Source organism: Agelaius tricolor, unplaced genomic scaffold (genome assembly GCF_023055355.1).
Source record: "Agelaius tricolor isolate 1412-34295 unplaced genomic scaffold, bAgeTri1.0.p SCAF_41, whole genome shotgun sequence".
NCBI lineage: Eukaryota > Metazoa > Chordata > Aves > Passeriformes > Icteridae > Agelaius > Agelaius tricolor.
The window spans coordinates 1,326,438-1,353,188 of record NW_027269301.1 but is presented as its reverse complement, the minus strand read 5'-3'; the positions used below and the strand labels follow the sequence as shown (position 1 = coordinate 1,353,188).

At 47.4% G+C, this 26,751-nt stretch overlaps 1 protein-coding gene across 8 annotated transcripts in view; it reads left to right on the top strand.

The window, feature by feature from the left end:
* Positions 1-26,751, top strand: part of UNC5D (unc-5 netrin receptor D) — a 113,677-nt gene that overhangs the window by 43,899 nt on the left and 43,027 nt on the right. For all 8 annotated transcript variants that reach the window (XM_071454819.1, XM_071454818.1, XM_071454813.1 and 5 more), the window contains exons 4-5: positions 4,220-4,323; positions 26,238-26,418. In XM_071454819.1, the coding sequence (XP_071310920.1) occupies positions 4,220-4,323; positions 26,238-26,418 (285 nt within the window). The remainder of the gene's footprint in view (positions 1-4,219; positions 4,324-26,237; positions 26,419-26,751) is intronic.

Here is a 26,751-nt window from a genome sequence, read left to right as displayed (position 1 = left end):
GGTTAAATACAGTAAATTAACCCTGCCCTTCTGGGGATGGGAATGCTGCTTTTGGGGTGAAACACAGAAAATAAACCCTGCTCTTCTGGGGCTGGGAACGCTGCTTTTGGGGTGAAATACAGAAAATAAACATTCTGGGGCTTTCGGGGTGAAATACAGTAAATAAACCCTGCCCTTCTGGGGCTGGGAACGCTGCTTTTGGGGTGAAATACAGAAAATAAACCTTCTGGGGCTTTTGGGGTGAAATACAGTAAATAAACCGTGCCCTTCTGGGGATGGGAATGCTGCTTTTGGGGTTAAATACAGTAAATAAACCTGCCCTTCTGGGGATGGGAACGCTGCTTTTGGGGTTAATTACAATGAGTACACCCGGCTGAAACCCTCTGGAGCTTTGAGGGGTGGGAATGCTGCTTTTGGGGTTAAACACAACTGGATGTGGTCAGGCCCCTCTGTCCCTGCCGGAATCACAGGTGTCAGCAGAGGGAAAAACACCTTCCCTTCCTTCTTGGGATAAAGGCATCCCAAAGAGAGCCAGGCTGCCTTGGGAACCCTGCAGGGCCCTGAGCTGGCCTTGGCAGGGAACAAACCATGGAGCTGCTGTCCATGGGGACTCTGGGGAGGATGGGGGGGATCTTCCTCTCCTCATGTCCTTGAGGTGCTGTGGGGGCATCACGCACCACTCACAGACACTGCTGGAGCTGCAAAAAGGAAATGCTCCAAAACTGTCACTGGGAGGTGCAAAAAGGGAAACGCTCCAAATGCCCCACAGCCAGAGGGACAGCAGGGACAGGACCCCAAACATAAAACTGTTACTGGGGGCTGCAAAAAGGGAAATGTTCCAAATGCCCTACAGCCAGAGGGACAGCAGAGACACGACCCAAAACACAAAATTGTCACTGGGAGCTGCAAAAAGGGAAATGCTCCAAATGCCCCACAGCCAGAGGGACAGCAGGGACAGGACCCCAAACATAAAACTGTTACTGGGGGCTGCAAAAAGGGAAATGCTCCAAAACTGTCACTGGGAGCTGCAAAAAGGGAAATGCTCCAAATGCCCCATAGCCAGAGGGACAGCAGGGACAGGACCCCAAACACAAAATTGTCACTGGGAGCTGCAAAAGGGAATGTTCCAAATGCCCCACAGTCAGAAGGACAGCAGGGACTGGACCCCAAACATAAAACTGTCCCTGGGAGCTGCAAAAAGGGAAATGTTCCAAATGCCCCACAGCCAGAAGTACAGCAGGGACACAACCCCAGACACAGCTGTGACCAGGAGCTGCTCCAAGCCTCATCCCATTCCTGGAATCAGACCTGGGGTGTTTTCCTGGCAGAACCCGAGCCTGACACTGCCCCTGCCAGAGGAGAATTCAGGGATTGCTTCCCCCTTTCTTGCTGAGCCCTTTTCCTTGGAGCTCCCTTGTCAGATCTTGCCTTTCCTCTCCTGGGAAAGGGGGTGCAGCCTGCTGAAAGCTGGGAGGAACATTCCCTGGGAGAGGGGGGCAGCAGCAAAGGGAGAACCCGAAGCCAGACTTTCCAGGGAGTGCTCCAGCAGCTCCTGGCAATATAAAAAGGTGTCTTTTACCAGGGTAAACATTTAACAGGATAAAACAAACATTTGTCAGAAGTAAAAGGACAGTGTAAGAAAACCTTCATTTCATTAACGGCGGATTTTTTTTTTTTTTTTTGTTGGCTGATTCAGTCTGAATGTCTAAATACGTGTAAATTCAATTTTTTATTTCACTGCATTAACTGTCATAACACTGAGCCAATAATTCCCCTGCATTGCCCAGCTGAAAGGACCTTTATCTGAATTGAATTTTTATTGACTTTTCTCCGCGCTGTGATTTCCCAGCCCCACAAAATGGCAATTTGAGCCAGGCTCAGCGTGAGCAGGAGCAGGAGGCGCCGTGCGCTGGGGCTTTTCAACCCCTCACTGTGGGAGCAATTCTCCCCAAGACCCCATTAACCCCAGAGTGCTCTGGAGAGGCTCTTGACCTCGGCCTGGAGCTTTGTGTGGGAGCTGAGCTCCTCTCTGCCCCTTCCTGGGCTGTTTTCCTGCTCAGAGTGGAGTGGTTTGATGGGGAAAGCAGCAATTCCGGGGGGCAGAGCTGAAGGGGCTCCTCAGGCACGGCAGGAACGCGCTGGGGTGGGATTTATGGCTTGGGGAACACCCCGGGAGGATCAGGGGTGAGACCCTGCAGGTCCAAGCTCTGGCAGAAGCCAGAACATTCTCCCAGCCCCTCTGAGGAACCGGCAGCTCTATTTCATCCCCTTTTTTTTTTTTTATTTTGTCCCAATATTTCTGAATTGTGAGTCAAATCCACAGTGTTGCAGCACTTTATATTTCTCCGAAGAAGCAGGTGAGTATTTCATTGTGCTAGTGGGGAAGGCAGAGCAAAGGATCCTGCCCCATTTTTCACCCTAATAAAGGCATTTGTAGGCACAAGAGCAGCCCAGCTGTTAATGATTGCCTTCTTAAAGGGAGCACTGGAAAAGAAATTGGTTGTCTGAAGGGGGGGAAAAAAAATCAACATTAACAAAGAATCATGGAAAGGAGCGTGCAGGCACTGTGAGCATCTTTGTGCAGGCAGCAGCTTGCTCAGATAATTCTGAATGCATTTTGGAAAATGCAGTGCCAGGGCTGTATTTCATCAGCTGTGAGCAAGGCAGGGAATGAAGTCAGTAAATCCCCACCGTGGAGCCTGAGGCACTGGGAACGCAACGAGAGCTCCTGAGGGAACATCCTCCAGCAGTGTGCAAAACGCCAATCACTTGGTTTTTAAAAAAATTTAAAAGTTTGATAGTAATAAAATGGTTATAAAAATAGCAATATCATCAGAGTCATAATAATTTGGGCAATTTGGATTAGGACAATATGAGACAATAGAAACAAAGAGTTAAGGACAGTCCGGGTACCTCTTTCTGGGCAAAATAAGCCCAAAAAGGACCCACGTTAACAGAGGATTAACCCTTAAAAGCAACAGCCTGTTGCATATTCATACACCTCGTCCATGATGCATAAATTCCATTCAAACACAGGATTCTGACTGGGCAGTGTCAGCTTCTTCAGTCCTGGTGAATTCTTGAATCCAAGGATTGCCAGTCCTGGTGAATTCCAGCATCCAGGAAATGCCAATCCTGGTGAATTCTTGAGTCCAAGAAATGTCAAACCTGATGAATTCTTGCATCCAAGGATTGCCAATTGTCATTAATTGTTGAATCCAAGGAAAGCCAGTCCTGGTGAATCTTGCATCCAAGGAAAGCCAGTCCTGGTGAATTCCTGCATCCAAGGATTGCCAATCCTGATGAATTCTTGCATCCAAGAAATGCCAATAGTGATGAATTCTTGTATCCAAGGATTGCCAATCCTGGTGAATTCCTCCATCCAAGGAATGCCAATTGTGATGAATTCCTCCATCCAAGGATTGCCAATCCTGGTGAATTCCTCCATCCAAGGATTGCCAGTCCTGATGAATTCTTGTATCCAAGGATTGCCAATCCTGGTGAATTCCTCCATCCAAGGAATGCCAATTGTGATGAATTCCTCCATCCAAGGATTGCCAATCCTGGTGAATTCCTCCATCCAAGGATTGCCAGTCCTGATGAATTCTTGTATCCAAGGATTGCCAATCCTGGTGAATTCCTCCATCCAAGGAATGCCAATTGTGATGAATTCCTCCATCCAAGGATTGCCAATCCTGGTGAATTCCTCCATCCAAGGAATGCCAATCCTGGTGAATTCTTGTATCCAAGGATTGCCAATTGTGATGAATCCTTGCATCCAAGAAATGCCAGTCCTGGTGAATTCTTGCATCCAAGGAATGCCAATCCTGGTGAATTCCTCCATCCAAGGATTGCCAGTCCTGGTGAATTCCTCCATCCAAGGATTGCCAGTCCTGATGAATTCCTCCATCCAAGGATTGCCAATCCTGGTGAATTCCTCCATCCAAGAAATGCCAATCCTGATGAATTCCTCCATCCAAGGATTGCCAATCCTGGTGAATTCCTCCATCCAAGAAATGCCAATCCTGATGAATTCCTCCATCCAAGGATTGCCAATCCTGGTGAATTCCTGCATCCAAGGATTGCCAATCCTGATGAATTCCTCCATCCAATGATTGCCAATCCTGGTGAATTCCTCCATCCAAGGATTGCCAATCCTGATGAATTCTTGTATCCAAGGAATGCCAATCCTGATGAATTCTTTCCCCCAACCCTGCAGATCTACGGAAGAACTTCGAGCAAGACCCCCAGGGCAAGGAGGTTCCCATCGAGGGGATGATTGTCCTGCACTGCCGGCCCCCCGAGGGCGTCCCCGCCGCCGAGGTGAGCTCGGGGTGGGCACAGGGGCTCAGGGAAAACCTTTGGGATGGGGGCAGCACAGGGCTCAGCTCCTGTGCAGTGCTGGTGCTGCTGCTCTTCTCCCCCAGAACGCTTCAAGTGTCCCGTTTTGATTCATTAGCTTTACAAAAACGTGGCTTTTTATCCAAATTCTGGACTGTTTTGTGGGGAAATTCTGGTTTTCAGACGATTTTCAAGCCCCGTGCTTTCAAACTGAAAGCAGATTGTTGCACATTTTCCCAGGAATTACTTTCCTCCTCAAAAAAAAAAAAAAAAAAAACAAGGCAAAGTAAAAGGTAAACCTAAAAATATTGTGATAAATGGTTGCTGGGGAGAGAAAATCTGCTGCAAGTAATAATTTGGTGGGGTTTGGCTTCGCTTTAAACAGGCTTTTTGTGATGAGAGCTGGGTCTTAACAGGAAAACCATGGGGATGCCTTAAAATGGCAATAACCAGGCTGCTCTTGGAGGGAGAGGTTTGGGGTGGGTCCTGTTTAAAAATCTGCTGCAGGGGCTTTAAAAGCCAAGGAAATGTTGAATTTTTAATTGCACCCTGCAGTTCCCTGCAGCACCTTCTGGGGAATGAGAGCTGCTGCATCACCCAGGAGTTGGTTTTGCCCCTTTTCCCCAGCGTGGCTGGGGTTGGTAATGAAGGAAGGAAAGGAAAATAAACCCCAGAGAAATGTGTGCTTTTAGTTAATGAGAAGGGATTGCAGCAGATGTCCCTGGAAATAAAGAGGAGAAATGCAGAGGCACCAGCAGTGAGGCAGAAGTGCTCGAGGAGAGGAAAATGAGGCAGAGTGAGTGGCTGGGTTTGTGTGCAGGTTTCGCTCTGCCAGTGCAATCTCTGCTCCCACCTTCTCCTCAGCTCTCTGGTATTTTCACTCGTTACCAGGAAAATGGATGGTGCATTGCAGGGAATTGCTGAATGTGTGCTCTGGAAAATGGATCTGCTTTGGAGACAAAATAAACCTCCACAGGTGTGGCTCCCCAAACACCCTCGGTCTGATTGAATTTTACTGAGAATTTTAGATTTCTTTGAACTGGCAGCTTTACATTCCCCACTTAAACAGGGAGCCTGTCTTTTGTGGAAGGCAGGAATTATGTCCAATGAAAACCTGACATTTTAATTGCTTGCTCCAGATAAAAGTGGTAGAGTTCCCAATGAACCCTGATTTACTGCTGTTGACAGTAAAATTGTTATTGCTGCTAATAAAGCTGGTAAATCTCACCAGGTCAGATTTGCTTTGGCCAATAAAATGTCCCATAAAGGCTCAGGCTAATTCTGGGCTCATCGAGGTAAAGAGTCTGCTGGAAATAATTCAGTGTCTTTAGAAAGTGGGTTAAACCCGTTAGAGCAGGCCTGGCTCTGGGCTGGGGGGATAAACTCAGCTTTATTTCTGAGTTAAAGCACAGATTAACACAGGCCAGGCAATGCCTGAGCCACAAAGGTTTCCTCAAAAATCCCCAGATTTATTTCATTTGTTCCGTGGGTGCTGAGCGGTGCTGAGGGTTTCAAACCCCCGTGCTGGCAGAGAATCCCTGGTTCTGATCCAAGAATTGATTTCATTAGAGCTTGGATGCAGCCCTGGATGGAAACATAAGGCTGGAAAGGACTGGGACAAAGGAGCTGGTCTGGTGTTCCATGAGAGGCAGAGCGGGGAATGGTCGGTGCTTGTGAGACCCAAGAGAACTGGAAATGAGGGGGAAGGAGGCTCCAGCCCACCCCTGCTCCTGCCAGAGCCCCTCCCTGGGGCAGGGTTTGGTTACACCAGGTCCAGAGCTTCAGGAATGCTGCCAGAGTTTGGTTATTCTAATTGCAGAGCTTCAGGAATGCTGTCAATTTGATTACTCTAAGTGCAGAACTTAGGAGCATTGTCAAAGTTTGGTTATTCCAGATCCAGAACTTCAGGAATGCTGTCAGAGTTTGGTTATTCCAGGTCCAGAGCTTCAGGAATGCTGTCAAAGTTTGGTTATTCCAGGTCCAGAGCTTCAGGAATGCTGTCAGAGTTTGGTTATTCCAGGTCCAGAGCTTCAGGAATGCTGTCAGAGTTTGGTTATTCTAATTGCAGAGCTTCAGGAATGCTGTCAATTTGATTATTCCAAGTGCAGAACTTAGGAACATTGTCAAAGTTTTGTTATTCCAGGTCCAGAGCTTCAGGAATGCTGCCAGAGTTTGGTTATTCTAATTGCAGAATTTCAGGAACACTGTCAGAGTTTGTTTATTGCAGGTCCAGAACTTCAGGAATGCTGTCAGTTTGGTTATTCCAATTGCAGAGCTTCAGGAATGCTGTCAAAGTTTGGTTATTCCAGGTCCAGAGTTTCAGGAATGGTGTCAGTTTGGTTATTCCAAGTGCAGAACTTGAGAAATGCTGTCAGAGTTTGGTTATTCTAATTGCAGAGCTTCAGGAATGCTGCTGGAGTTTGGTGATTCCAGGTGCAGAACTTCAGGAACACTCTCAGACTTTGGTTATTCCAGGTCCAGATCTTCAGGAATGCTGTTGGAGTTTGATTATTCCAAGTGCAGTACTTCAGGAATGCTGTTAGAGTTTAGTTATTCCAAGTGCAGTACTTCAGGAATGCTGTTAGAATTTGGTTATTCCAATTGCAGAACTTCAGGAATGCTGTTGGAGTTTGGTTATTCCACTTGCAGAACTTCAGGAATGCTGTTAGAATTTGGTTATTCCAAGGGCAGAGCTTCAGGAATGCTGTCAGAGTTTGGATTTTCCAAGTGGAGAGTTCTCTATAAGCAGGGAATGAGACTGTTTCCACAGCTCTGCTTTGGGAGGGTGCTGGGCTTTGGGGCACCCTGGGTGCATCAGCACAGCAGGAAGAGAGGAAGAAAACCCAAATCCCAGCGCTGGGCAGGTTGGAAAAGGCTTTTAAATCCTCTCCTCATGCATTTACATAGCAAGCAGAGAGAGCTGGTGAGCAGCTGTGCTTGCAGCCATCGGCACCCAACCCAAATAAATTCAGTTTTTATGAGTTAAGCATCGAAATGAAAAAGAAAATTCAGCATTTAAATAGAGCAGCTGAAAATCCCCCGCTGAGGCAAATGTTGATTCAGCTCTGGAGAGTCTCTGCTGGCACGGGCTCACTGGGACCAGAGCCTTTTATTCACCATTGATGGGAGCTGGCCTGGGCAGGAGGCAGCTCTGGGCCCTCAGCAGCCTCTGCAGGGAGAGACTGGGGAATTGTGAGAGGGAATTGGGAGAGGGAATTGTGTGAAGGAATTGGGAGCAGGAATTGTGAGCGGGAATTGTGTGCAAGAATTTTGTGAAGGAATTGTGAGCAGGAATTGTGACTGGGAATTGTGAGAGGGAATTGTGAGCAGGAATTGTAAGCAGGAATTGTGTGCAAGAATTGTGTGCAGGAATTGTGAGCAGGGATTGTGAACGGGAATTGTGTGCAGGAATTGTGTGAGGGAATTGTGTGAAGGAATTGTGAGCAGGAATTGTGAGCGGGAATTGTGAGCAGGAATTGTGAGCAGGAATTGTGTGAAGGAATTGGGAGAGGGATTGTGAGCAGGAATTGTGTGAAGGAATTGTGAGAGGGAATTGTGAGAGGGAATTGTGAGCAGGGATTGTGAGCAGGAATTGTGAGTGGGAATTGTGTGCAAGAATTGTGTGAAGGAATTGTGAACAGGGATTGTGAACGGGAATTGTGAGCAGGAATTGTGAGCAGGAATTGTGTGAAGGAATTGTGAGAGGGAATTGTGTGAAGGAATTGTGAGAGGGAATTGTGAGAGGGAATTGTGAACGGGAATTGTGAGCAGGAATTGTGAGCAGGAATTGTGAGCAGGGATTGTGAGAGGGAATTGTGAGCAGGAATTGTGAGCAGGAATTGTGAGCAGGAATTGTGGGAGGGAATTGTGAGCAGGGATTGTGAGCAGGAATTGTGAGCAGGAATTGTGTCCTTTGGCTCAAGGTGTGCTCCTGAGGGACCCTCAGGGAGATATTATTATTATTATTATTATTATTATTATTATTATTATTATTATTATTATTATTATTATTATTATTATTAATCTCAGGGAGATATTTAGGAATTGTGTGCAGGAATTGTGTCCCTGGCTTCGGATGTGCTCCTGAGGGACCCTCAGGGAGATATTTAGGATGATGATGATGATGATGATGATGATGATGATGATGATGATGATAATATAATAATTATATCTCAGGGAAAGAGATATAACCTTCTAAAAACATAAACTCAGCTCTATCATTTCCTCCTTTTTCCTAAAGACCCAGCATGTCCCACACTGCCAGAGGGGTTTGCTCTCCTGGGCTGAGCTGGGGTCAGTGACAGGAGCATTTCCCCGGAGTGAGGAGCAGGGGCAGCTCTGCTCTGTCACCCCCAGCAGCTCAGGAGGAATCAGGGTGACTGGCAGGTCCTGCAGCAGTGGCAAACACAATGAATTCCACCCTCCTGGCTGGTAATTCCTTCCAGCTCCTGCTTCCCCCCAGCCCTGGGGCTGCTGTCAGAGCAGGGCTGAGCTGCAACCTGGAAAATCCTTGGTCAACACCCATTTAATGAAGTTTGGGATAATCTCTGAGCTGTGTGTTCGGCCTTATTGTGCCTCAGAGTGTAAAATATTAATTCTGTCGGGTACAGCAGCACAAAAGGAAGTGTTTAGGTAGCTGGTAATCCTTCAGGCAGGTGTGGTGAGGTGCTGGGGAGTGGCACTGCTGCCTCCTCCATCGCTGACAAATGGAACTCAGATTTCTCAGCTGTCAGGGCTTGTTCCTGTTTCATTCAGTGGGCTTGAAAATCAGGTTTTTAAATGTTCCCTCGAGTGGACAGGGAGCTGCCATTCCCTGAACTGGAGTGGATGTCACCTCCTTGAGGCCTGGGTGTGATGGGGAAAGGGGACACCTGAAATGTGCAGGGGTGATGGGGAAAGGGGAAATTGGAAATCTGAAATCTGCAGGTGTGAATATGGAAAGGGAACACCTGAAATGTGCAGGGGTGATGGGGAAAGGGGAAATTGGAAATCTGAAATGTGCAGGTGTGAATATGGAAAGGGAACACCTGAAATGTGCAGAGGTGATGGGGAAAGGGGAAATTGGAAATCTGAAATCTGCAGGTGTGAATATGGAAAGGGAATACCTGAAATCTGCAGGTGTGAATATGGAAAGGGAACACCTGAAATGTGCAGGGGTGATGGGGAAAGGGGACATCTCAAATCTGCAGGGGTGACGGGGAAAGGGGAAATTGGAAATCTGAAATGTGCAGGTGTGATGGGGAAAGGGGAAATCTCAGATCTGCAGGGGTGAATATGGAAAGGGAACACCTGAAATGTGCAGGGGTGATGGGGAAAGGGGAAATTGGAAATCTGAAATGTGCAGGTGTGAATATGGAAAGGGAACACCTGAAATGTGCAGGGGTGATGGGGAAAGGGGAAATTGGAAACTTGAAATGTGCAGGTGTGATAAGGAAAGGGGAAATCTAAAATGTGCAGGTGTGATGGGGAAAGGGGACACCTGAAATCTGCAGGTGTGGTGTGGAAAGGGGAAATTTGCAGGTATGATGCGGAAAGGGGAAGTCTGAAACCTCAGGTGTGATGGGGAAAGGGGACATCTGAAACATCAGGCTTGATGGGGAAAGGGGACATCTGAAATCTGCAGGTGTGATGGAGAAAGGGGAAATCTGAAATCTGCAGGGGTGAGACTGAGGGTGCTGTGAAATGGGGCTAAAGCTTCCCCAGGGGGGTTCATAAATTCTGTCACCTGTCCCTCAGGAATGTCCCTGCCCTGGTTTTTACACTGCCAAATAACCCTGATAATAGAGAGAAATGATTACAAACCTCAGGATTTCAAATGAATAAACCCAAACCCAGCCTTTAGCTTGCTGGACTCTGCCTATTTTCATTGAACGATGCTGAGGGCCTTTGGACCTGCAGGGAGGAGCTGGGGGAGCCAAATCCCACCTGGAAAACTTGGGAATGGAGAGGGGAGGAGCAGGAGCCAATTCCCACCTGGAAACCTTGGGATGGAGAGGGAGCAGCAGGAGCCAATTCCCACCTGGAAACCTTGGGATGGAGAGGGAGCAGCAGCAGCAGCAGAAGGAGCTGGGGGAGCCAATTCCCACCTGGAAAATTTGGGATGGAGAAGGAGCAGCAGCAGAGGGAGCTGGGGGAGCCAATTTCCACCTGGAAAATTTGGGATGGAGAGGGGAGCAGGAGCTGGGGGAGCCAATTTCCACCTGGAAAATTTGGGATGGAGAGGGAGCAGCAGCAGCAGCAGAGGGAGCTGGGGGAGCCCATTCCCACCTGGAAACCTTGGGATGGAGAGGGGAGCAGCAGGAGCCAATTCCCACCTGGAAAATTTGGGATGGAGAGGGAGCAGCAGGAGCCAATTTCCACCTGGAAAATTTGGGATGGAGAGGGAGCAGCAGCATCAGCAGAGGGAGCTGGGGGAGCCAATTCCCACCTGGAAACCTTGGGATGGAGAGGGGAGCAGCAGGAGCCCATTCCTACTTGGAAAACTTGGGATGGAGAGGGGAGCAGCAGCTGGGGGAGCTGGGGGAGCCAATTCCCACCTGGAAAACTTGGGATGAAGAGAGGAGCAGGAGCTGGGGGAGCCCATTCCCACCTGGAAAATTTGGGATGGAGAGGAGAGCAGGAGCTGGGGAGCCAATTCCCACCTGGAAATCTTGGGATGGAGAGGGAGCAGCAGCAGAGGGAGCTGGGGGAGCCAATTTCCACCTGGAAAATTTGGGAATGGAGAGGAGAGCAGCAGGAGCCCATTCCCACCTGGAAATTTTGGGATGGAGAGGGAGCAGCAGGAGCCCATTCCTACTTGGAAAACTTGAGATGGAGAGGGGAGCAGCAGCAGAGGGAGCTGGGGGAGCCAATTCCCACCTGGAAAACTCGGGATGCAGCAGCAGCCAAGCCCATAGCGAGGCACGAGGTGCAAACCTGAGCGTTAAAATTCACCCTGAATCCCGTTCTTGTGAATGAGCGCTCAGACCAAAGCTGAAATTCGAGCATTAGCAGGAACTCACAGCTCTCCCCACGCCTCCTGTCTGCTCTGCTTGTGCTGGAGCTCTCGGGAGTTTCGGGTTCTTTTTGTTTGCCTTGTTTTTGTTTTGGGTTTGGGTTTCTTTCGCAATAAAAGGGCAGCTGTTGTGCTAAACGATTGCTGATAGTTTACTGTTACTGCACTATTACTGTTGAGTGCTCTGCAGAGGTTTGTGAAATACTCTAAAATATCTTTATCACATAATATATGCATATATTTAAGATTTAAATGTGTTGAATCCACCGCTGCTTTTTCAAATGTTTAACACAGATTCTGACATTTTAATGGAGTGCTGTAGATGTTCCCAGGAATATCTGCCTGAGTTCCACGGGTTTATTTACAGCCAGGGTTTTTAATGGAAATGTAAAATCATTTCTCTTCTGGGCAGCACGCATTCCACTGCCAGCACATCAGCACAACACGAAACCCACATAAAATTCAAAAGCTGTGAGGACTCCACAAGCAGTGAGGGCCTGTTTTACAGAGGTTTGTGTATTTATGGGGCTGCACACTGTGAAAAACGCCAATCGCTTGTTTTTGAAATATTAAAAGTTTAACAGTAATAAAATGGTTATAAAAATGATATATTTAGAGTATATAAAATAAAAGTAATATAACTAGAGTAATAATAATTTGGACAATTTGAATTAGGACAATATGAGGCAATAGAAACAAAGAGTAAGGGATAGTTCAGGTACCTTTTCTGGGCAAAATAAGCCCAAAAAAGGACACATGTTAACAGAGGATTAACCCTTAAAAGCAACAACCTGTTGCATATTCATACACCTCATCCATGATGCATAAATTCCATTCAAACACAGGATTCTGTCTGGGCAGTGTCAGCTTCTTCCTCTGAATCCTAACTGAGCGAGGCAGGAAGAAGTTTGTTTCTTCTGATAAGGGAGCAATAAATTCTTTGTCTCTGAAAGATTCAGGTGTCCTGTGGCTGCTATCTCACTGCAAGTCCTTTCTTTAAAAAAGTATCTTACATGGCATAGTAAGATACTCTTCTATTTTAACTTTTCTATTTTTCTATATTATTCTGGTTTTCTATTCTATTCTATTCTATTCTATTCTATTCTATTCTATTCTATTCTATTCTATTCCTGTAAGATACTAACAAGAACAGTAAGATATTAACATTTTGTTATAACCTAAAACTATATTTAACACACTACTTAAAAAAATTAATACAGCATCACTTTCTAACGCAACACACAAAACATTCATTTGGACATTTGTGAAAAATCAATCATAAAAATACACATTTTTCACTAAAGCAGGCAGGATAATGGGGCTGCAGTAAAACAGCCCAGCAAAGCAGGCAGAGAGTTCCAGCCTTGGTGAATCCACAGAGCAGGGTGGGATTGTTCAGTGCAAACAGCTGCATTTGGCCAGGTGCTTATGGGCCTGCAGTAGCAATATTTGCTATTTGCTTTGCTTTTAAGGGATATTGGTTACAAGCACAAGAAATGTGATTCATTTCTCACCGGAGATATTTCACTCTCAGGACCCAGCCTGGCTACCTGCAGTGTCTCATTTGTGATTGATCTGATATTTAGATTGAGCTTTTAAGAGCAAATTTGTAATTTTGTAGCTGCTTTTAAGAGCAAATTAATAACTTTTATCGTTTTCCATTCAGCAAAGATTGAGAGCTGCCATGGCCTGTACAGGACATTCTGGTCTGGGCTGATTTTATAACCAAGGTGTTTAATGATGTGTCAGCCTCTTTATCCTATAAAACTTGGCCTCATTTAGAACTGTTTTGTTTGAGGTGTTTGTTGTGGACAGCACAAAACCAGTTCCATTTCCAAATTCCATTTATTTTGTGCGCCGTTACACCTTCAGCCCCACTTTGCCCTTCCTCACCTGCTGCTCCAGGTGTTCCTGTTGTGGGATTTTGTGGTGTTTTCTGAGACCCCCATCAAAGGGAGGAATGATGAATCTGACTCCATGCTCTTAGAAGGCTAATTTATTATTTTATGATCTATATTATATTAAAGGATGCTATAATAAACTATACTAAAGAACTGAGAAAGGATACAGACAGAAGGCTAAAAGATAATAATGAAAACTTGTGACTCTCTCCAGAGTCCCAACACAGCTGGACAGTGAATGGTCTTTAAGTAAAAACAATTCACACTAAACAAATGAAACAATCACCTGTTGGATAAACAATCTCCAACCACATTCCAAAGCAGCAAAACACAGGAGAAGCAAATCAGATAATTATTGTTTTCCTTTTTCTTTGAGGCTTCTCAGCTTCCCAGGAGAAGAATCCTGGGCAAGGAGGATTTTTCCAGAAAATGTGAGGGTGACAGGATTTCTCCTGGGGAATTTGGGGTGGTTCGAGCTCCAGGAGTGGTCAGGACTCCCCAGGGCTGAGAGCTGTCATGGCTCGTATAGGACATGCTGTTTTTATAATGATAAAATTATTTTTATCAGTAATCAGTAATTTATCATTAATCAGTTTTTATTATTTTATTAATTTATCATTAATCAGTAATTTTATCATTATAAAATCAGTAATCATTATCACTGATTTTATAATGATAAAATCCCCTCTTTATTCTATAAACCTTGGCCTCAGTTAGACTTGGTTTGTTTGAGGTGTTTCTTGTGGACAGCACAAAACCAGCGCTGCTCCTCCAGCCTGGAGCTGCTCCAGCCCTTCCCCTCCCACCCCTGGCTTTGCTCCAGTGCCACCCCAAGGCCCCGCTGGGCCCTTCCCCATCCTGGGTGTGTTCAATCTGTGCCACCCCAAGGCCCTGCTGGGCCCTTCCCTGTCCTCCTGAATGTGTTCAATTTGTGCCACCCCAAGGCCCTGATGGGCACTCTGGGCCCTTCCCTGTCCTGGGTGTGTTCAATCTGTGCCACCCCAAGGCCCTGCTGGGCACTCTGGGCCCTTCCCCATCCTGGGTGTGTTCAATCTGTGCCACCCCAAGGTCCTGCTGGGCCCTTCCCTGTCCTCCTGGATGTGTTCGATCTGTGCCACCCCAAGGCCCTGCTGGGCTCTTCCCTGTCCTGGATGTGTTCAATCTGTGCCACCCTAAGGCCCTGCTGGGCCCTTCCCCATCCTGGATGTGTTCAATCTGTGCCACCCCAAGGCCCTGCTGGGCACTCTGGGCCCTTCCCTGTCCTCCTGGATGTGTTCAATCTGTGCCACCCCAAGGCCCTGCTGGGCACTCTGGGCCCTTCCCCATCCTGGATGTGTTCAATCTGTGCCACCCCAAGGCCCCGCTGGGCCCTTCCCTGTCCTCCTGGATGTGTTCGATCTGTGCCACCCCAAGGCCCTGCTGGGCTCTTCCCTGTCCTGGATGTGTTCAATCTGTGCCACCCCAAGGCCCTGCTGGGCCCTTCCCTGTCCTCCTGGATGTGTTCAATCTGTGCCACCCTAAGGCCCTGCTGGGCCCTTCCCTGTCCTCCTGGATGTGTTCAATCTTTGCCACCCCAAGGCCCTGCTGGGCACTCTGGGCCCTTCCCCATCCTGGATGTGTTCAATTTGTGCCACCCCAAGGCCCTGCTGGGCCCTTCCCTGTCCTGGGTGTGTTCAATTTGTGCCACCCCAATGCCCCGCTGGGCCCTTCCCTGTCCTGGGTGTGTTCAATCTGTGCCACCCCAAGGCCCTGCTGGGCCCTTCCCCATCCTGGGTGTGTTCAATCTGTGCCACCCCAAGGCCCTGCAGGGCACTCTGGGCCCTTCCCTGTCCTGGATGTGTTCAATCTGTGCCACCCCAAGGCCCTGCTGGGCCCTTCCCTGTCCTGGATGTGTTCAATCTGTGCCACCCCAAGGCCCTGCTGGACACTCTGGGCCCTTCCCTGTCCTCCTGGATGTGTTCAATCTGTCCCCCCCATTTGTCCCCTCTGTCCCTGCCTCAGTTTCCCCAGTCAGTGGCACTCCCAGCCCTCAGCAGCATCTCCAGGTGCCTCTCCTGCTGGTTTTGTGCATTTTGCAGCCCTTGGGGGCTCTTCAGTCCCTGCACAACTCCCCTTTATTGGACACAGCCCTTGTGCTGCCTCTCAGGCAGGCAGGGGAGCTGTGCACGGGGTTTTCTTCCAGCAGGAAAAAAATAAAAAATAAAAAATGTTTGTTTTCCTTCTGAGATTTGTGAATAAATCAATACAGCCAGGAGGTAGCAAGGTCATGAAATAGAAATGCTGGAGCAAAGCACTTCTGAATTAGATTGCTAAACTGAAAAGAAAAAAGAAGGGAGATAACTTTGTAGTTCCCCTGAATAGATAATTCCTTTTTATACAGACATGTGCTCTGGGGCCTCTCTGGGTTTGATGTGCTGCTTTGCAGCCCTGTCTGTTTTCTCTGGCCCTGTTGGCAGAAATGGTTTTAATTTTGAATGCTTGAACATGAAAGGAGAAGTTGTGAGACTTTATCGTGGTGTTTGTAATCATGGGGATGATCGTGTGAGCGAGTCCTGCAGGGATTTGGGAAGTTCGCAGCGATGGAGGCTCCACCAGTGGTGACACTGAAATGCTTTCACGGTTAGGGGAATGTTCTGCCTCTGGGCACAGAGATCAACGCCTCTTTTAATTGTAAACAGCATTAAAAGAGAAAGCAGAAGTGGGAAATCTGGTGCCTGTTGCATTTAGCACTCAGTGACACGGCAGGTGTCGCACGTTTGTTGGCTAACAATTGTATTTCTGTAGGGTTTGAGGTTAAACACTGTTCCCAACGTGCACAAAAATGGGATTCTTTAACAAACCTAAAGGTGTTCAGTGATCTCTCAGGTCCCTCCCAACCCTGGTTGTGCTGTGACTCCTGTAAGATCTTCTCAGGACCTCTGCTGCTCACAGTGACCTGAGATGTGTTAAATTCTCTTTTCCCAGCCTGGCAGTTGAAGAAGGAGTCAGAACTCTTCAGTTTTTCTTTTCAAGGTTGTTTATTGTATCTTATCTATAAAATTCTTTCTCCTGCCCTGCTGAGGTTGCGTTCAGCAGGACAATCAGAGGCACTCTGCCTGCCCCAGGGGGTGTTATCTTTTTATACTAAAAACTACATGTACAACATTTACCATAACTTCCCAATACCCATCACCTGTGTTAGACACTGAGCTTCTACCTTAAAGCAATCCAAAAGTGCCACCATCACAGCAGAAGATGGAGGCCAAGAAGAAGAAGGAGAAAGGCTGGACACGCTCAGATTCCTCCATCTTGCCCCCTGAACCCCCATTCTAAAAACCCCAAAAAATCCATTTTTCACCCTGTGATAACTTCACTCTCATTCTACTTAAACTTTCGTGGCTTGTAATCCTTCATATAAAGGTTGGTAATTGTTTTTTTCCAAGGGCTAAATCAAAGGCACAGGGGTCTTGGGTTCTATGTTGTCGGGATCTCTGTTGGTCAGAGTGAACCCAAGAAAGGTTCCAAAGTCTCTTTTCCCAGCCCAGTGCTTGAAGAAGGAGTCAGGGCTCTTCATTTCTCGGTCCCAAGGTTGTTTATTGTTCCTTATCTATAAAAATTTTCTCCTGCCCTGCCGAGGTCCGTCCAGCAGGACAGTTCCAGGCACTCTGCCTGCCCCCAGGGCAGGGTTATGTCTTTATACTAAAAACTACCTGTACAATGTTTACAATTACTGTCCAATACCCATCACCTGTGTTAGACAGTGAGCTTCTACTCTAAACCAATCCCAAAGTGCCACCATCACAGCAGAAGATGGAGGCCAAGAAGAAGAAGGAGAAAGGCTGGACACGCTCAGATTCCTCCATCTTGTCCCCTGAACCGCCATTCTAAAAACCCCAAAATCTATTTTTCACCCTGTGATAAATTCACTCTCATTCTACTTAAACTTTCCTTGTAATCCTTCATAAAGAAAGGTTGATAATTGTTTTTTCCAAGGGCTAAATCAAAGGCACAGGGGTTTTGTATTCTGTTCCAAGGTCTCTGAGCCCCCTGGGCAGGGTCTCGAGCCCTCCAGGGCAGCCAGAGGAATTTCCTGGGTTCCCACAAGATCTCACAGTTACCTTCTTGAATTTATCCCATCTGAAGGCTGCTAACAAAAAGGAACATTGTCAGGTATTGCTGATCCCCCAGAACTCGGGGGAACGGTGAAATTACAGCCTCTAAAGGCTTTGGTTTCAATTACTGAAAGCTTCCTGTGATGTTTTCCTTATCTCCAAGCATTTCCTAAATAAATGTGATCCTGCCTATCAGGACAGGCAGAACCTGCAAACATCATCACCGACAGCCTTATCTAAAGAGAGCTTTTCAGTGTCAGCAGCACTTTAATTACTGCCCAAATATCACTGAGAACCAGCTTCAAAGGAGATCCCTGGGTTTCTCTGTCTCCTTCAATTCGGAGCCATTTAGCAAAACAAAGGTTGAGGCTCAGCTGCACTGCTGAGCTCTGTGGGTGACAGCAAAAGATTTGAAAATCATAGAAAATTCGGGGAGTTAGAAAGGAAGTGAGGCTTGGAAAACCCTGGGAAATGTTAAGGGTAGGCCCTGGGAAATGTTGGGCCTTGTGTTTAGATCATGGGAAACTGCACCTGTGTAGTCAGTATATGATAAATTATATGATTGTTAGATGTGAAGATTATTTAGTAATTAGATGTGTTAGGAAAATTAACCCACAAACACCAGAGGTTTGTGTCCAAAAAGGAGACACAGGAGTCCTTTGACTTTATTCCAATACAGGCAGAGGCCATGGGGCATCCCCTGGGATCTCTCAAGTTTTGGAGGATGCAGCCTCCCTTTTTATCCCAATTCCCAGCCACATTTCCCTTCTCTCTTTCCCCATTTCTGAGGTACCTGAGAGGTTCAGACTTCCCAGAACACCTGATCCCAAAGATTCCCCTCTAATTTATAACCCTCCCTTTTCATTTTCAATTCTTACTGAATTTAGGGGTTTTTCCCCATTGGCTGAGGTACTTGAGAGGTTCAGACTTCCCAGAACACCTGATCCCAAAGATTCCCCTCTAATGTATAACCCTCCCTTTTAATTTTTAATTCTTACAGAATTTAGGGGCTTTTCCCCATTGTTTCTTTCATCTTTCAATGTCTAATTTCATTTATCAGCAACCCTAAAGTTTATTTCTAAAAGCAAATCTCTTTTTCCATTCACCAATCAGTGGAATCCTTCCCATTGTTTCTTTTCTCTCCCAGTGCTGGTTTTATCTCCCAGCAGCCCCACAGCTTGTTTGGAAACACAAATCCACCATTCCTCTCAGATGTAATCATTGTTTAGACATAAGAATCATGAGAAACTGTGTTAGAGGTTTGAGGGGGATCACGAGAAATCCATGCTCAGATGAAATCAATGTATACAATAGAACAGTGTAAGTTTAATAATTAATATGTAAATTATATAACGATAGAATATAAAACATGTTCATCCCAAACCCATGTTGGAGTCAGATTTGGGTCTGTGCCCCCCTGACACCCAGAGCTCTTCAATAAAAGCACCTGCATAGAATCATTCTGTGATTCTGTGTCCTGAACACTGGCACAGGGACAGGGATTTGCACTGCACAGGATCCTTTATCTCCGCTCACCATCCCATAACCAAAGCCAGGCCCTGTGTGTGCTCTGTCCAACTGGGGATCTCCCACCCCTAATGACCTTTGGGGTCATTAGTGCTGATTTGTTCATCATTTGTGCGTGGAGATAAAAAACAGCGCTCCAGTTAATGGTAGACGTGCCAAAAATAGGAATAAAGATAAAACTTATCTGGGATCTGATGATGCCTTCACCAAGCAGACAAGGTACCATTAGCAGTGGCATTTTTAGCAATGGCTCCTTATCCCAGGGATCCAAAATAGCCTGGCTGAGTCAGCTCCTTGCCCACCTCTACCACTATAAATTGATGCACACGTCCAGGCTGTCACCTCTCCCTCTACACCCATCCCAAACCTGATTTTAATTGAGTTTTGACTCACCCCCTCCCATGCTGGCCTGCGTTCCCTCCTCTGGGTCTTTGGTTGGGATTTCAGAGGATGAGCCCTGACTCATTTCGTGTTTCAGCATGAGAGGAATGGGGGATTTGTGTTTCCAAACAAGCTGTGGGGCTGCTGGGAGATAAAACCAGCACTGGGAGAGAAAAGAAACACTGGGAAGGATTCCACTGATTGATGAATGGAAAAAGAGATTTGCTTTTACAAATAAACTTTAGGGTTTCTGAGAAATTAAATTAGATATTGAAAGATGAAAGAAACAATGTGGGAAACCCCCCTAAATTCCATAAGAATTAAAAATGAAAAGGGAGGGTTACACATTAGAGGGGAATCTTTGGGATCAGGTGTTCAGGGAAGTCTGAACCTCTCAGGTACCTCAGAAATGGGGAAAGAGAGAAGGGAAAAAGAGAAAGGAAAGAGAGAAGGGAAATGTGGCTGGAAATTGGGATAAAAAGGGAGGCTGCATCCTCCAAAAATTGGAGAGACCCCAGGGGATGCCCCATGGCCTCTGCCTGTATTGGAATAAAGTCAAAGGACTCCTGTGTCTCCTTTTTGGACATGAACCTCTGGTGTTTGTGGATTCATTTTCCTAACAAACACCTGCTAACATTTTAAGCTTTTCATGTAAGGCTCGAAGGCTTCAGACTTGAGGAGTGGCAAAAGCCTCAGTGCAAGTCTGGAGCACAGCTCAGGGTCAGCTCCCCACCTTACAGAACCAGACCTTCAAAATAAAAGCAGAGTTTCCATTTTCATAAGAAATTGAGAACAAGATTAAACAAAAAAAAAAAAAAATACCAACAGAGACAGCCATAATTGGAACAAGAGGCAAATTTCCAGAGCTCTGAGGAGGAGCTCAGACGAGGATTTCTCCCCTTGCTGGGGGAGGTTTGGGCAGCAAACCCTCCCTGTGTAGGATTGACAGGGGGGTAGGATGGTGGGGATGGATGGAGAGCAGAGATCTCTGCAGCCAGGTGGGGAATTTGGGGTTTATTGCAAAGGGCCAAGGGCAGGGCCCTGCTGGGAGCTGCCAGGCACAGCTCAGAGCAGGACTGAGAGAAGAGAGGGGAGAGAGGATGAGAGGGTGAGAGAGTAAAAGGGGTAAGAGAGTGAGGTTGCTGTTCCAATACCATAAATCTTCTTCTGTGCTGAATATTCTGATTCTCACTAACCAATCTACTAAAGATACAAATCCTACAGCATTTCCATACAGCCTATCAGAATCACTACATCACCACACTGTGTTACATTTTAAACCCTACAAACTCCTCTTTGGGCCCTTCTGCCAAGCTGGCAGGGTCTGCTCTGACCCTTGGGCCTGTCTGCAAGCAGAAGGTGTTGTTCCATCAAAAGGGGATCACCTTCAGCAGCCACACCATTGTTTTCCAGTTGTTCAGTGACTGAGGTATCTCAAAGCTGCTTTCATTTCAATCTCACTCAGTTTCTGTATTCTCAGAATCTTTTGCCAGGCAATCATATTTATGAGGCTTTCCTGTTCCATCTTCCCCAACATCCCTGCCTGCCCTGCAGAGGGGAAAACCCCCCAGAAATGGGCACAGGCAGCCCTGGAGGTCTCAGCTGATCCCTGTGGCCACCACCAAGTGCATCCCCTCGGAGCAGAGCCTCCTCCAGCTGATTTATGGGTTAGTCAGCGTGTCAGATCCCTGTAATGAGATTATATATTCAACCTAATGAAGGAAAAATATGCTTACCAGCCTGGTGTGACAGAGCTGCGATTAAATGATTCAAGAGCAGAGTTCCCTCAGTGGATTAATTTAAACAGAATGCAGCAGGTACAGCTGATCTGCTCAGGCTGTTCTGAGGGGTTCTGGCGCAGGATTAATGGCTTGTGATGGAGTTGATAAAATCACAATAGTGAAGGCAGGGAGGAGTGTGTGCAGCCCCTGAGTTTGTGTTAAACCTCTCAGAGACTCGTGCTGGTGGGGGCTTCCCCTCCTGGTTTGAGTCTCAGGGTGGAAATGAAGATGAGAGTGTGACAAGGGGGGACCTGCCCTGCCCATCCCCATCCTAATTCCGGCTGAAACAGGGAGGAATATTCCTCCAGCCTGAATTTTTAGGAGCAGGAGTTCCATGTTAGAGGAAATTGAGGAGGTTTTTGCTGCTTTTCTACCTGAGAGAGAGGGGAAAACATCCCCATGGACTGGAACAAGAGCCCTTTGTGCTGTCCTGAGTCACCTTCCCCATCTCAAACCCTGAGCTTTTCCCTGGGGTCAGGAGGCCTTTGGTTGTCCCCTGAGGAGGAGCTGGCACTGTCACTGCCTTCCCTGGGGTGTGGATGTGTCTGGGACTGGCCATGGGGAAGGCAGAGGCTGTGTTTAAAGGGCAGCAGAGGAAAATCCCAGAGCAGGGACAGGAAGCCCATTGTCACAGAATCCCAGAATCCCAGAATCCCAGAATCACAGAATCACAGGATCCCAGAATCCCAGAATCCCAGAATCACAGGATGATGAGGTTGGCAGAGACCTCTGAGATCATCCAGTCCAACCTGTGCCCTCACACCTCACCCAGACTATAGCACCAAGGGCCATGTCCAGGCTTTTTTAAACACACCCAGAGATGGTGATTCCACCACCTCCCTGGGAAGAGCATTCCAGTGCTTTATTATTCTTTCGGTGAAAAATTTGTTCCTAATATCCAACCTATTGGTCTCTTCCACTGGGCAGCACTGACAGAACCAGAGGACACAGCCTCAAGCTACGGCAGGGAAGGGATAGGTTGGATATTAGGAAGAAATCTGGGTGTTATAGTCTGGGTGAGGTGTGAGGGCACAGGTTGGACTGGATGATCTCAGAGGTCTCTTCCAACCTCATCATCCTGGGATTCTGTGATTCTGGGATTCTGTGGTTCTGTGACACCTTCCCTGCCATAGCTTGAGGCTGTTCCCTCTGGTTCTCTCAGAAACTGACCCTCACCTGTCTCCAACCTCCCTTCAGGCAGCTGCAGAGAGCAATAAGGGCACCTCTGAGCCTCCTCTTCTCCAGGATAAAATGTCTGCTGACCTCCCGAATTATCACCATGCCCACAAGGGCTGGGAGCTGCCTCTTGTGTTCAGTCTGGCTGGAATCTCAAACAAGGTCACCAAAAAGAGCCAAAAAATCAGTCCCAGGTCTTGGGATGCTTGAATGCCCATCAGAGCGACTGGTGAGGGACTCGTAGTTGGGATAAGCTTTGTTTTTCAGGGAGAAGAGTTCCCTAACTCCCATAATCTGCCCAGGCTCTGGGGTGTTGAGCTGATTTTACTCTGATAATGCCATAAGCTGGTCTGTGGTAATTGCTTTCTGTAACTGGGACAAATTTATGATGATGCTAATTGGGCTGCTGCCACCCAGGGAGGGGCCCGGTTAACCCCTGGTGCCCCTGAGCTGCGGGTCCTGATGTGCTCAGCCCTCCTTGGAAACTGGGGAGGGGGGGTTAATTCTGAGCAGACTGAATTTCAGGGGAAAAAAAAATCAAAATCAAACCCAGATCTTTTTCTACAACCTTACAGCATTTTATAGCAGGTTCAAGGTCTGGTTCCAGATCATCCGAATAATTCTTAAAGGGAAAAGTATTTTAATTCTGGTGCAAGCAATTCTGTGACCTCCATGGTGAGGAAAGTGAAATTCTGAGGAGTTTTGAGTTGCTCTTCAGACACTGCAGTCCAGACCCCATCACTCATCCCAGTGTGGAGATGTTTTAGGTTCTTGGCTGTTTTTATTTTCCCTGGTTGCTTTGTGAGTGTTTGTGCGGGGGCTGAAGTTTCCCAAAGGTTACATCCCTTGCCAGTGACAAACATCTTTTGTCATCACGACTCCTTTAAATGTATTTTTATCCCATAAATCCATCCCTTGGTTCTCCATCTTTGAAAGCCTCCATCTGCTGAGGCAGAGCAGGGGATGGCCTTGGATAAACCTGATTTTCTCAGGGAAGGGGGGGCTGGGATGAGGGGAGCACCGGCAGTGCAATCCTCCCTGACAAATCAGGGTTTGATCTCACGTCCCAACACTTTGGTGTTTATGTTCTGTCTGCTTAATGTTCTCCCTTTGCTGGCATCATCATTCTTTGAAATGCACGTTTTAATGTAAATGTTTTAATGTTTTCTGCTCATCAAACCCCACATTCCCAGGCTCAGCGCATGCGGGACCAGCGTGTGCTCCCTCCAAGGGCGAGGCTGACAGAAATGGGGCCCTTGAACCCCTCTCACCACCCAGAAATCCCCTGGCCTGAGGAGAGTCAACATTTACAAACACACTTGTGAAATAATGAACTCGGGAAATGCTGGCTGTGTTTGTCATTTCTCTGCCCATTTCACTGCACATAAAGTGTGTTCAGCATCGAACTCCTGTCACTTGATTTATGCTCGTGTGGCTGCTCCATAATTTAAATTGAATTCCTAATTTCTTCGCTGAAACCCCCTCGGATAATTACTGTTAAGGTTAACTGCAGAAGGGGAACTGAATAGTCAGTGGATTAGTTGGTTGTTCTGTGTCTTTAGACCACAGGGAAAGGGAGCAAAATCCAGGGGATTTTGTCCAGGGAAAGGTTTGGCATGGGTGGAACTCACTCCCAGGGAGAGATTTGTATTGGCTGGAAAAGGTTTGGCATGGCTGGAACTCCCAGAGATTTTATCCTGGGAAGAGTTTGGCATGGCTGGAACAGAACACATTCCCAGGGATTTTGTCCAGGGAGAGGTCTGGAATGGCTGGAGCTCACTCCCAGGGATATTGCCCAGGGACAGGTTTGACATGCCTGGAACTCCCAGGAATTTTGCCCAAAGAAAGGGTTGGCATGGGTGGAATTCTCTCCCAGGGATTTTGTCCGGGGAGAGGTCTGGAATGGCTGGAAAAGGTCTGGCATTTCTGGAACTCGCTCCCAGGGATATTGTCCAGGGAGAGGTCTGGCATGGCTGGAACTCACTCCCAGGGATATTGTCCAGGGACAGCTTTGGCATGGCTGGAACTCACTCCCAGGGATATTGTCCAGGGAAAGGTCTGGCATGGCTGGAACTCACTCCCAGGGATTTTATCCAGGGAAAGGTTTGGCATGGCTGGAACTCCCAGGGATATTGTCCAGGGAAGGCTTTGGCATGGCTGGAACTCACTCCCAGGGATATTGTCCAGGGACAGGTTTGGCATGGCTGGAACTCACTCTCAGGGATATTGTCCAGGGACAGGTTTGGCATGCTGGAACTCCCAGGGATATTGTCCAGGGACAGTTTTGGCATGGCTGGAACTCACTCCCAGGGATATTGTCCAGGGACAGTTTTGGCATGGCTGGATTTAGCGCAGCTGCTCGGTCCCTGCTCCCAGGCTGTGCCCAGGCTCCTGCAGGCACAGGGGAAGCGTTCCCTGGCTGGGAGGGAGGGTTGGATACCCGAGGACAGAGAGATGGCAGAGGGATCACAGAGCTGGACCCTCCCCCGTTTTCAGTGTGAAACGTGTGGTGCTGAACCTCGCCCTCAGGTAACTCACATTGGCACAGATGTGTTAAATCACGATTTAACTCCACAGCCGCCGTGTGGGATGAGGTGCCCCAGACCTGGAGCCTTTTCCAGGTGAGCTTGCAGCCCTTGGCTGGGATGTGCAGGGCTGGATCCGTCCCAGCAAAGCCAGGAGTGCTGCTGTGGAGGGGAATCTGCTGCCTGGCACCAAACGTAATTGGCTCTGATGGTCAGCGTTTGCAGATTTGTTTAGGAACTGGAAAATGTACAAATTGCAGCCCATCTGCGCAGAGCTGAGTGCTAATGAATGCCTGCAGCTACCACAGCCATAAGCTCATTACCACAAAGTTCCAAGTCCTTCCACAAGTTGCTAAACAAGGTTATTCATCTGAATGGAGTGGAGAAAGGAGTTTGACTGCAGGGCACAGCCAGAGCTCCTCCAGATCTAGAAAAGCTGTTAAAACAGCCCCCTGCTCTTTGGTCTTTTAATAGAATCCGTTGATTTTATTTCTATTTTTAATTTTGCTCTCCTGTGACAGCAGCTTGCCATGCCTTAACCATTTTCTGTTAATGTTTCGAGAGGAAAGGCGCCTCGCGGGCGATTCCTGGGCGTGCTCAGAGACGTTGGGAGGTGAACTGGAGAAGATGGATTGGAACACATCCTACACAGCATTTCAGGGGGTTTATGGACCGTGGCAGCAAACACTAATGGCCTCTGTTCTCAGGGTGTTTGTGTCAGCTGGGAATCTGTGATGATGACTCGGCTCTTCCTCTGTGTGCCGTGTCAGGCAATTTCATCTTCCTGTTTCTTCACAAAAAAAAAAAAAAAATTGGGATTGATAATGCTTATTATCTGCTTTATAGAACTGGTAGTTGTCCAAGTGTTTGAACATCCAGTGGATGGTGCAGCAGGAGCAATATGTAAAAATATCATTGGGAGAGTTTCCTGTTCTCTCTTGGCTGAGATTTTATTCCACGTTCTTTGAGGAAAAAATCAGCTTTTCCTCTGTTTGCCATGTCAGGCCATTTCATCTTCCTGTTTCTTCACCAAAAAAAAGTGGGATTGATAATGCTTGTTATCTGTTTTATAGAACTGGTAGTTGTCCAAGTGTTTGAACATCCAGTGCATGGTGCAGAAGGAGCAATATGTAAAAATACTGTTGGGAGAGTTTCCTGTTCTCTCTTGGCTGAGATTTTATTCCATGTTCCTTGAGGAAAAAATCAACTTTTCCTGTATGCTGTGTCAGGCAATTTCATCTTCCTGTTTCTTCACAAAAAAAAAGTGAATTGACAATGCTTGTTATCTGTTTTATAGAACTGGTAGTTGTCCAAGTGTTTGAACATCCAGTGCATGGTGCAGAAGGAGCAATATGTAAAAATACTGTTGGGAGAGTTTCCTGTTCTCTCTCGGCTGAGATTTTATTCCATGTTCCTTGAGGAAAAAGTTACCAGCCAAAGGAAGCATTTCCCCACCCAATTAACGCGCTCATGAGGTGCCTTTGGCCTGCCCCACGTTCTCCTGTGCTCCTCCCTGCCAGGTGGAGTGGCTGAAGAACGAGGAGCCCATCGACTCCAACCTGGACGAGAACATCGACACCAGGGCCGACCACAACCTCATCATCCGCCAGGCGCGCCTGTCCGACTCGGGCAACTACACCTGCATGGCTGCCAACATCGTGGCCAAGAGGAGGAGCCTGTCGGCCACCGTGGTGGTCTATGGTCAGTGACAGGGCTGGGGGGCAGAGGTGGCTGTGCTTTGATTTGTGCTGTTATTGCTGCGCTGATTCAAGCCCGGCACACGCGGGATCACCCAGCTGCGGGGTTACGTGTTAGTTAAATGGCATTTGCTCTGTCCCACCCCTCAAAAATGTGTATTCCAAGCTTGTGGTCCTCCCCTGAAGTACCATGGATCTGTAATCCCATCGGCCCAAGGCTTATTCTGTGCCCACTTTGAATCTCCCTGTTAAGATGTGCCGGGGAGACCACAGACGATCTCTTGGCACTTATTTGTCTTCATCTTTTCTTTCTGACAAAAAATGGGTGAATTTGCAT